General features: G+C 41.7%; 1 protein-coding gene across 1 annotated transcript in view; it reads left to right on the plus strand.

Moving 5' to 3' along the window:
- ALDH1L2 (aldehyde dehydrogenase 1 family member L2) overlaps window positions 1-12382 on the plus strand; it is a 60495-nt gene that overhangs the window by 46253 nt on the left and 1860 nt on the right. The window contains exons 18-22 of the mRNA XM_036251456.1: window positions 1512-1611; window positions 2222-2320; window positions 4449-4614; window positions 6528-6633; window positions 10405-10604. Of these exons, the coding sequence (XP_036107349.1) occupies window positions 1512-1611; window positions 2222-2320; window positions 4449-4614; window positions 6528-6633; window positions 10405-10604 (671 nt within the window). The remainder of the gene's footprint in view (window positions 1-1511; window positions 1612-2221; window positions 2321-4448; window positions 4615-6527; window positions 6634-10404; window positions 10605-12382) is intronic.

Consider the following 12382-nt stretch of genomic DNA (forward strand, 5'->3'; position numbering starts at 1 on the left):
AGGAGAAAAATCACATCAGATTTAGAAGAGAAATCTACTTAGCACTGCAGGGTATTGAAATGTTTGAATAGGCCCTGGTCGGTTTGGCTCAGCGGTTAGAGCATCGACCCTCAGACCAAAGAGTCCTGGGTTCGATTCCGGTCAAGGGCATGTACTTGGTTGCACTTTGTCCCCGGCCCTAGTTGGGGTCATGTAGGAGGGAACAGTCGATGTGTCTTGCTCACATTGATGTTTCTCTCTCTCTCCTCCTCCTACTCTATCTGAAGATATTTGAAAAAATCCTCAGGTGAGGATTAAAAAAAAAAAAAGAAATGTTTGAATATAATAAAATACTTTCCAAAGTGTAAGGCCCACAGTCCATAAAACTAGAGCCGTGCTGAAGCTCCACCCCCGGCTGGCAGCTTTAACAACCCAGCACAAAGCATTTTCTGACCTGGATCCGTGGCCCAGACTGGTTTTGGAGCACGAGTAAGAAACAAAAAGACATGTAAATGATAAATCTGAATTTCTAAAACGCAGTAACATTAGTTTTTGTTTTTTTTTTAAATGCAAATAATATCTTGGGCCAGTGTGGCTCAGTTGGTTGGGCGTCATCCCATACACTGAAAGGTTGCTGGTTCGATTCCCGGTCAGGGCAGATACCCAGGCTGTAGGTTTGATTCCCAGTGCCCAGTCAAGGTGTGTGAGGAGGCAACCAATCCATGTTTTTCTCTCACATTGATGTTTTCCTTTCTCTCTCTCAAAAAAATAAATAAATAAAATATTTTTTTAAAAAATGCAAGTAATCTAAATGTCCAAAATAAGGCAGCTGTTAAAGGATGTCAACACAATAGAATGCTGTGCAGTCATGTCTATGGATCATTTTAATAACAGTGAAAAGTGTTGTTAAAATGGTAAATGGAAAGGAAAATAGGTATAAAGTTGCATATATTGGGTGATTCCCAACTATGTTAAATAAGGAAAAGGTTATGGTTGGACGCAGACCAGAATAACTATATTAAAATGGTCATTGAGCCATGGAATTGTGATTTTTTCTTCTTTGTGCATTTAAAACTTAAAAATGTTTTAAAAATAATACTTCTGCAAAAAGGAGAAATAAACAGCATACCTCTAAAATTGTACATTTTTTCCTTCACTGTTCCAGTAATGTGGTTTGAGGCTAAATTCCTTGCCAGGCCTTTACGGAACCAAATTCTTATACCTAAAGAATCTGAATGTACCTGTTAGGATCTCTCATTTACCACAGAACTTAAAACAAAACCTTTTATTATGGAACATTTCTAATATACACAAAGCACAAAGAATAGCATAACGAACTCCCATGTGCTCACCACCCAGCTTCAGCAGTTATCACCATTGGGCCATTCACGTTTTGACTTTGTATGAGTTTCTGAATATTTCTGAGACTCAATTATGTTTTCCATGTCAAATGGTAATTTATGGTGGAGAGAGAGAAAGAGAAAGAGAGAGAGAGAGACTAAAGGCTCATGTCCCATTTATTTTTTCTCTAGTTGTGCTGTGAGCAACTTGAAGAAAGTTTCTCTTGAACTTGGTGGCAAATCCCCACTTATAATATTCAACGACTGTGAACTTGACAAAGCCGTGCGAATGGTAAGTCTGTCACACCCAACTAACCAGGCACCTACTTCTAAAGTACATTTGACCTCCTTGCTCATCAGAAATCCTAAAGTGAGATTTAGTTCTGTCTAGTCCTATTTAGAAACGATCTTCTTTATGCTTAACTTTGGGAACACTCAGAGCACTTAATTTTTAAAATAATGTCTTTAGACTTTGTCTCATTAAGGCGTTTTGAAAACTTGGGGGAAGGGGCGTCTTTCTAAACATTCATGGTTTGTACAAACAAGTGTAGAGATCTCAAAAGCAAAATCTGATATACAAGTATTACATTTAAATTTATAATCTAGATTTCGTGCGACACAAAATTTGCCCTCAGTGGTATGCCCTGATTTTTACACCCTTGATTCTTTAAGTGCTTGTGGACCAAAGGAGGGAAAGGAGAAACAGAACCCCCGAGAGCGTGCTAGATCAAGCTGGGCATCACCAGCAGCTCTGTCACTAACTGGGCCAAGGGATCGTGTGTCTGTGACGGCTCTGTGCTGTCTGCCGCCTTTAATAGCATCTGCTTCTCACTCAGTACGTGCAGTTTTACGACAATCCCGTCTTCCCAAGTAATGTTAACAATCTCTTCTCTGCTGCCAAGGGCATGGGAGCAGTGTTTTTCAACAAAGGAGAGAACTGCATTGCAGCGGGGCGGCTGTTTGTGGAAGAATCCATCCACGATGAATTTGTCACGAGAGTGGTAAGGTGCCTTTAAAATGTGGTTCCATGAGTCGAACAGAAGTTGCTTAAACTTGGAAAGTACTTCTGAGACTTCGTGAATTTTTAGGTGTGATAATAGTCCTGTGGTTGTATTAAAAAAAAAAAACCTCAAAAACACAGCACAGTCCTTATCTTTTAGAGCTACTTGTGACATATTTATAGGTTCAATTATATAATGTCTAGACTTGGCTTCCCTCCTGCTCCCCTGGAAGGGAGGAAGTAAGGGGTGGAATAAATTGGCCATGAATTGGTAATTGTTGAAGTTGGATGATGGGTACATGGAGTTTTATTATATTATTTGTCTACTTTTATATGTGTTTATAATTTTTCATGGTAAAAAGTTACAGGTCTGTATAAAAAACCTTTAAGAGCTGTTGTTACCTGTACCTTGCATTTATAGTATATTAGATCCTTGACACTTGAGGTTTTTATAAACCCCTAAATGGACTATGAGAGAGACACTATTAGATCCTTACAAATCATCCTCAGTTCACAGTTAACAGGATAGATATCATCTCCACCAAGATGAGAGAGAGAGTTCAACAGATAGATAAGCAGATACCCACTATAGATTGGTCGTGATTCTGTAAATATGGGACTAAAAGCTGTTTATAGTACTATTAAGATGAATTCTGTGACTAAAGTAAACTCTAAACTGGACTACACTATACCATTACAGTGATAACAGCAACCATGAATTTGTTTATAGTTGAAAAACCAGCACCCCACTTTTTTTTTCCCTGAGCCAATTTTCTCACCCCATCCTGAGGCAAACATTCTTTCTTTATGAGAGTAGAACAAGGAAGTCAGATGGAGAGGCAGATTGTGGGCAGTGGCCGCCTCCTAAATATCCCTGTAATTCAGTAAAATAGTTACAGTACCTCATGTCATAGGTTTTCACAACTAGAACATTGAAATTTCAAATGCTGAGACCAGAAACGTCAAGGATTTACTGTATTAGTCCCATAACACACACATTTTATACACATGCGACTTATACTCATTCATTTGTTCAACAGGTTTATTTTTGAGCACTTCCTGAGAGATTATTGCCAGACCTAAATTCAAATTCAGGGGCCTGTGGGGTCCCGGTTGCCCCCATGCTTTGTTCTTCCTAGAACTGGGTTTAGCAGGAGAAAACGCAGACATACACTGAGATAACTGAGAGGCACAAGAAGTTATTGCAAAGACACGTCCGTGACGGACATCGCTCAATAAAGATGGGTTTTCATCGAAATCGTCGAGTAATTCCTCTGGCATGGCCAGGCCGCGAGAATTTCCCAAGGGCAGTCCGCCACATCTGGGGAGAGATAACAATGTGGCCATTTAGGAAATGTTTTGTGTTGTGAGTGTAAGTACGCTGTAGTAACAAAAATTCCAGAACATCCAATTTACTATTTTTTTTTTTTATCCTCACCCGAGGACATTTTTGCATGTATCTTTAGATAGAGCTGGAGGGAGAGAGGAAGGAAGAGAGAGAAACATCGATGTGAGAGAGACACATCAATTGGTTGCCACCCGCACGACCCCAACCAGGGTCGAGGATGAACTGCAACCAAGGTATGTGCCCTTATAGCGGGAATTGAACCTGGGACTCTCTGGTCCACGGGCCGACGCTCCAACCACTGAGCAAAATAGCCAGGGAAGATTTACTATTTTAATGGATTAGCATTCAGGATAAATATTTGTTATTGTTGACACTATTACAGATGTCCTCCATTCCTCACCCACTTTGCCCAGCCCCCACCCCACCCCCACCACTCTGTTGTCTGTGTCTGTGGGCTATGCATATCCATCCTCAGGATAATTTTAAAATAACATTTGTAACTTATGTTGTGTTAGGGCTCAGTAGTAAAGAGCCTAACAAAACCACAGTATTTTGTGGTTGTGTGCCCTTGGGCAAGCCACTTAACCTCTCTAAGCCTCGGTTTTCTCATCTGTAAGATGGGAACAATAAATACCCGTCTCTAGTGCTGCTTTGAAGACTAAATGATCACTCATCTTTTAACAGCTTAATGCAACACCCACCACGTGGTAGAAGCTCAGTTAAAGGTATCCATTACTATTATTAACAGTTGATTCTGTTTTGTGGACTGGGTGACATACAGGTGGAAGAAATCAAAAAGATGAAAATTGGTGATCCGCTTGACAGATCTACTGACCACGGGCCCCAGAATCATAAGGCCCATCTGGAGAAACTTCTGCAATACTGTGAAGCAGGCGTGAAAGAGGGGGCCACCCTGGTGTACGGGGGGAGACAAGTTCCAAGGCCAGGTAAGATCACTTCCGGAGGTCTAAGGGGAGCCTGGCTTCTTAAGCTGGACTAGATGGCAACAGGTTTTATAGCACCACCAGCTTGCCTCAAAAGTCAGAAGAATTAATTTCTAGCTCCTGCCTGGCCACATAAAAGCTGTGGCACCTGGGACAACACAGTTGTTGGTTTTTTAGCTTCCCGTGTAAAGTGGGATGAAACCTGCACACCCTGCTTTGTGAGGCTGCGAAAATCCAGTAACAAAATGGGCACGACAGGCCCCCGGCTGTGCAGTGAACAAGTGTAACGGGCCACTGTGTTACCCAGGAGCTGCTGGTCTTCCTGGCCGTGCGATTTCATCTCAGCCAGCAGGGCCCGGGAGAGGGCCATTCCTCTTGTCTAAAGCAGTACCTGGTACTGCAATACATGAACGGCTCGCCGTCATGATACCCAAAAAGAAAAAAAGGCACACAGCTGCAAAAACTCATTTTTCACTCCTGTGGCTAGACTGTGCACCAACATTCTACTCTGAAAATCGGTAATTAGGAGAAAGAATTCAACATTCATCCTGTTTTCTATATGAACTGAATTTCTGGATAATTAAGTAGCTGATAAAGAAGACTTTAGTTTGCAGAAGAATCCCTGATAATTAATGTAGAAAAATATGATAGAATAAAAAGAATCACTAATTTTCACTCCCTACTTGAATGAAATAATTGATTCAGGTGATGATCAGCAGGGAGGCATGAGTTATTAGGCAAAAGGTTGACGGAGACCTGAGTATGTGTAAGATACCAAGGTATCACCTCCAAGACTGCTTGCCAGTCAGGAGAAAAGCACAGTTTTATAATGGAAGGGTCAGGTTGTCACCACTTAGAACCACTGGTCAATCTTAGCATCAGCAAGAGCAGAACAATTGGATATGACGTGTCTCCTACGAGATGCAATAGGTAACACACAGCATCCCCTGTAAAATAGTCTTGCCAAAAAGGTTTATTTTTTTTTAAATATTTTTTTCTTAATTGATTTTAGAGAGAGAGGAAGGTAGAGGGAGAGAGAGATAGAAACATCAATGAGAGAGAACTTCGATTGGCCGCCTCCTGCATGCCCCCCACTGGGGATCGGGCCCACAACCTGGGCATGTGCCCTGACATGGAATCGAACCAGCGACCTCTGGTGCATGGGTCGAGGCTCAACACTGAGCCACACTGGCTGGGCCCAAAAAGGTTTAATCTGAACCTAATCATACCTTTAGGTCAAATTTTCCATTTACAAGAAATACAGCAGATAGAAGAACAAATCAAATATTATTCCAAGGAAGCAACGACAAATCTAAAATGCAAGATTTTCTACAGGGCAGGGATAAGGGGGAAACATTCTAGATTAAAGACTACTTGAGAGATTTAACAACAAAAGGCAATGTGTAGAACTTATTTAAATCCTGAACTGAACAGATCAACTGTAACAAGATCTTTCTAGACAATCAGAAATTGAAATATAATTATGAATAAGAAATTAGCATACATTTGTTAGGTGTGATAATCCATTGTGTGGTATGTAAGAAAATGCCTTTTTTTTTTTTTTTTTTACAGATTTGTACTGAAATACTTGGAGGTCAAAGTTGTAATCTCTGGAATTTTCTTTAAAGTATTTCAGCAAGGGAAAAATTAATCAAATATAGCAAAATATAAATAAGTCCTAATTTTTACTATTCATGATACTATATTCTCTACTTTTACTTATTTTGAAATTTCTGTAATAAAGACTTTAAAAACAAAAAAAGAACCTGGGAATGCTAATACCAAATAGGAAAATGAAAGTCTTCTTGGTTTCACGAACCCAGAGGGAAGAAAAAGATGTATAATGCAATTGAATGAGAACTGTTCATTAAAAAGTACCCTATAATTGATGTTCTTTTCCTCTGTTTTTCGAATAGGCTTTTTTATGGAACCAACTGTCTTCACAGACGTGGAGGACCACATGTATCTGGCCAAAGAGGAATCCTTTGGGCCTATTATGATCATTTCTAAATTCCAGAATGGGTATGATCTTCAAGCACAATCAATTTAACGGGTTTTAACTACATATGTGTTGTTTTTTCTTCTGTCATTGAGCTATATACAGAGCATAAAATCAATGAACATGTTATTCTCTACCATGAGAATAGTTGACTTCAATAATTACAACAGAGTGCTAACGAATGTAGATTGAAATACATTTTTGCTTCTTCGCTTAAATTAATGGCTGACGTGGGATTTTAGCTGACTAAATTTTAGTTTTTGTACATACAACATTTGAATTGTCTCTGGAACAAGGTAAATAACTGAGAATAACAGAACTAGTTTGCACATTTACATTCCTAGGGAAGGCAGCATCCCATTGTCCCAGAAGATTGCCGCCTTCCTGCAGGATTATGCCCCCCAAAAGCCTAGTCTCAGCTTTTTATAGAAATATCCACAATCACCATGTAATCTACTATAAATGATATCCTGGTTTGCACGTGAAGCTTTCCAAAGGATTCAGCATATCAGAGAAGGCCACATGGTAACTGAGCTCCTATAAGAATAGTTAATACAGCCCTGGCTGGTTTGGCTCATTGGTTAGAGTGTTGGCCTCTGACACAAGGGGTTGTAGGATTGATTCCCAGTCAAGGGTACATACCTGGGTTGTAGGTTCAATCCCCTGCCCTGGTTGGGGTCATGTGGGAGACAACCAATCGATGTGTTTCTCTCACATTAGTGTTTCTCTCTCTCCCTCCTTCTCTTCCACTCTATCTAAAAAAACCAATGGAAACATATCCTCGGGTGAGGATTAAAATATATAACATATGTATATTTAATATAATAGATATGTTATACTACACAAAATTCTTCTGAATTCCAGCTTTAGTTTTTCTTCAACCAGTGATAAGATGGAAAATAACAGAATATAGAGTTCAGAAGAATTTCTTGGCCTTTCATAGACATATTATAAGCTGGGATTTCCAGGGATACTAAGCTTTAGTGAGTCAACTTTGACAAACGAGTTCGAGGATGCCCTGTTGCCCTCATTTCCATATTATACACTCCCCCATAGCACAGGCTTGTGTTAAACAGGCAGATAGTAGAAGCCATGCTTCTGGGATACAAACCTAGATAAGTCACAATTCCTGTCCTCAAGGAACTTACCATCGAATGAGGAGATAGACAAGGATGTGGGCAGTTAATCACAGAAGGCCCAAGGCAGGATTGTACAGTGGGTAGCATCTGTACTCTGACCCCACACCTGAGTACCTCTGTGGGCTTGGGCCAGTTACTTAATCACTCTGTGCCTCAGTTTCGTTTTTTGTAAAATTGGGTTATTAGTAGTATTTACCTTTCTGGGTTGTTCTAAGGATTAAGTCAAGTGTTTTCTATTGGTGTGGCCACTGTTATGCCTGTTATTAATCTAGAAGTAGACAAGATATACTATGAAACTATATCATCTCATCATCTCATGAGCAATGGCATAAAGCCTTAGTCCAGTCTATAAATATTTGGGTCCCTACCAGGTGCGACGCATGAAGGAGTGTCAGAGTTTTTGCAGAACCTCAGTTCACTCCAAGGCCAGTTCCAAATCTCTTGTGTGAGTTTCAAATTGTATGTAGTCACGATTGCCTTTGAAAATGCCTCTGGAAGGCTCCACATTAAAGCCAGTGCTGTCTCTTAAAAAATTCAGCACAACTAATGTTTCCTCCAGTTTTGGAACAGATTCCGTTTCTTTGCTGGAGCTCCAGATGAAATACTTGGCTTGCATCTACTGACCATGTTGTAGACATTCTGTGCACTTCTAAGTATTAGAATGACACTCACACTGTGACGTGAGATACTCACACCGTGACGGGCACTTAGAAATTGGACACATACTGAGTCAACTGTCAGGGAAATCACCAGACCGATGTAAGGGATTATTTTACTCTCCTTTTATTGGATTTGCATGTTAACTGAATTTCCTCTCATTTGCTGATACAACAAACATCTTGGTGTAAAGAGGAACAAGATGTTATCCCTGCCCTTGGGGAGCTTCCAGTCTAGTTGGGAAGTGAACCATAAGTACATGAAGAGTTAAACCAAAATCCTGACTTGGAGGAACATGTGCTTTCTGATTATAGCTGACTTTTCTTTTTTTTATTTTTTATTTTTATTTTTTATCCTCACCCGAGGACATTTTTCCATTTTTTGTACAGATAGAGTGGGAGGGAGAGAGAGGAAGAGAGAGAGAGAGGGAAACATCGATGTGACAGGGACACATCGAGTGGCTGCCACCCGCACAACCGACCAGGGCCAGGGACAAACTGCAACCGAGTACATGCCCTTAGCGGGAACCGAACCCGGGTCTCTCCGGACCACAGGCGGACGCTCTAACTGCTGAGCCAAACCGGCCAGGGCTGACTTTTCTTTTTTAATCCTCACCGAGGACATGCTCATTGGCTGTTAGAGAGAGTGGAAAAGAGAGGGAGAGAAACATCAGTTTGTCTCACATACATGCCCCAGCCAGGGATCAAACCCGCAATCTAGGTATGTGCCCTGACTAGAAAGCAAACCTTTCTGTACATGGACAGCACTCCAACCCACTGAGCCGCACTGGCCAGGGCATTGTAGCTAACTTCCATTAATCATTTCCAGATACTATTAGCTTATTTAATCTTCCCAACAAGACAGGTGCTATTATTATTATTATTATTTCCATTTTCACAAGGATAAACTAAAGCATGGGGAGATGAAGTCATTTACCCAGGGTCACCCAGGTAGTCTGGATGCAGAACCCTCCCACTGAGCCACTCCATCTACACCGCAACTGTGGCACCGGTGGAGCTGGGCAGGCTTCAGGGTGAGGCACCGAACAAGGCTTGAACTGTGCGTGTAAAATCTGAAGAGATGGCCCTGGCCGGTTTGGCTCAGCGGTTAGAGTGTCGGCTCGCGGACCAGAGAGTTACGGGTTTGATTCTGGTCAAAGGCATGTACCTTGGTTTCTGTTTGGTCCCCGGCCCCAGTCAGGGCTTGTGTGGGAGGCAATCAATCAATGTCTTTCTCATATGGATGTTTCTCTCTCTCTCTCTCTCTCTCTCTCTTTCTCTCTCTCTCTCTCTCCCTCTCTCTCTCCTTCTCCCTACCCCCCATCTGAAGATAAAAATGGAAGAATATACTCAGGTGAGGATTTTTAAAAAATGTGAAGAGATGGAGGGAAATAAGGGTTGCTCTGAGAGTATACCTAGAAGTGAGACTTGAAGGAGAGAAGAGGGAATAAGGAAGTCATAATGAAGAAGCTTGAAAAGATAACTTCAGATCAGAGTTTAAATGGTGTTATACGATCCTGGACAGTGTGGCTCAGCAGTTAGAGCATCAGCTTTCACACCAAAGGGTCACAGGTTCAATTCCCAGTCAAGGACATGTACCTGGGTTGCAGGTTTGATATCCAGCCCCGGTCAGGACTTGGGTGGGAGGCAACCAATCGATGTCTCTCTCACATCAATGTCTCTCTCTCCCTACCCTGCCTCCCTTCCCCCTTTCCACTTTCTCTAAAAATCAATGGAAAAAATATCCTCGAGTGAGAATGAACAAAAAAATAAAATAAATGGTGTTGTATGATATATATGAAAATATGATACCTGAGTTGTAATACTTCATTGGGACTGTCACTTGGGATAAGCCTGGACAATCTCATAAAAAATGTAAGCAGGTTGGCAGTAATGTGTTCCTATTTCTAGCACGGAGGGGAAAATACTAGAACATAAAATGGGAGTCTTGTGCTTTACATTTAATGAAGTTTTATGTCTTCCTAAACACATCTCGTAGGGACATCGATGGAGTGCTGCGGCGAGCCAACAACACAGAGTACGGTTTGGCCTCGGGGGTCTTTACAAGGGACATAAATAAAGCTCTGTACGTGAGTGAAAAGCTCGAGGCGGGAACCGTGTTCGTTAACACCTACAACAAGACAGATGTGGCAGCTCCTTTCGGCGGAGTGAAACAGTCCGGCTTCGGGAAGGACTTAGGTAAGCTTCGTCTTCTACTGCCTGTCCCCTTAGTTTCCACGTCACGGAAAGCCTGCTCCTGTCGCATGCAACACCCATGTGCTGTTTTGGGGGGCACTGATGCCCTACAAGGTGGTTGGATCTGGGTTTACAAGGGCACTGCATTTTTTAAAAATGTTAAACATTTTTTTGAACATAGAGAAAAGTGCACCGATTGTGTGGGAAAGTGTTTCTTTTTAAATGAAGGTTAATGCTGAAAGGAAAAAGAACCTCTGGCAATATCTTTTAGCTAAAATAGGTTTGGTGTGGTGTTTTTTGTTTGTTTGTTTTAGTCCTCACACGAGGACATTTTTTTCGATATTTTGTTCAGATAGAGTGGGAGGGAGAGAGAGAGAGAGAGAGAAACATTGACATGAAAGGGACACATCGAGTGGCTGCCACCCACACGACCCAACCAAGGCCGGGAACAAACTGCAACCAAGGTACGTGCCCTTAGCAGGAATGGAACCCGGGTCTCTGGACCGCAGGCCGACACTCTAACTGCTGAGCCAAACCGGCCACGGCCACGGCCACGGCTGGTGTGTTTTTTTAACCTGACATTCAGCAGGAACTTGGTTTAGTGTTCACGGGCTCAGGGGAACTAAGATAGGAGAAATGGGTCCAGGGCAATGACCAGCTAGCTCCGAGACTGCTGGGCCATCTTTCAGAGTCTACAACAGGCAGGGTTTTCTGAGGATCTGAGAACTCAGATTCCGAGTTTGTAGAAAGCCCACAATGTAATTCATTACAGGTAGGGACACCATCACGTTTCAAGTAGCAGCTTACTGTGAACACTACACCAGGCCCTATTCTACCTGCTTTACCTGTTTGAGCACAACCAATCTCACAACAGCCCTGAGAGAGAGGTACCGTTTATTATCCTTATCTAATGGATGAAGAGAATGGGGGCTCAGAGAGGTTGGGTAACCTGCTCAAAGTCACACAGCCAGACACCGGCAAAGAGAATTCACACCCACGCAGTCTGGCTGTGGAGCTTGCTCCCCACAGTCAGTCTAGCTTGTCGTTTCAAAAACTGAAATATCTGTGATTTACAGAAACTATAGTCCACTCATATAAGGTTGGTTATTTTTTGCGTGATTTTTACTTTTTCTTGATGACTTTGGGCAATGTATTTGTAGCAATAAAAACAGCTCTCATTTTAAATTCCATTGAGTTGAAGGTAAAGTCTTTTTTTTTTTCATGTCTTTAATCTGGCTTTCATCCCTGCATCCAAAACCCAGTGGGGGTTTTCTTAGAGACAATACTGTTACAAAGCGAGGAAACTGCATCCACTTGACTTTTCACAGTATAATGGCCCAGCTTCAAGTCTCTGTTTTATTATAAAACAGTAGAATTTGCCTAATAGTTCCTCCTGTTCCGATTTTAAACCCCCTGGCCCAGTGGTTCCCAGTTGCGCACTGGATTAGAATCACCTGAGAGCGTTAAGAACGGAAAGACGCGGATTTAATTGCTCTGGGGTGTGACCCGGATCAGGAGGTTTAAGAGCTCCCCAGGGTGACTGTAATGTAAGGTTACAACCCTTGTTTTCATACTCATTAGCTTCGCCTGTGGCATTCATGCCCGTTAACTGCTGCAGAAATTGATGGCTGTACTAGCTCAGAGGAGAGACAGAAAGTAAGACCTATTTACTTTTTGCCTGGATATGGCTTTTTTTGGTTTCTAAGATACTCCATAAATCAGAAAAACCGCATTTTCCTTATCTTTAAAATATGATTAGTACTGAAGACTGTAGGCAATTA

Source organism: Molossus molossus, unplaced genomic scaffold (assembly GCF_014108415.1).
Source record: "Molossus molossus isolate mMolMol1 unplaced genomic scaffold, mMolMol1.p scaffold_m16_p_10, whole genome shotgun sequence".
NCBI lineage: Eukaryota > Metazoa > Chordata > Mammalia > Chiroptera > Molossidae > Molossus > Molossus molossus.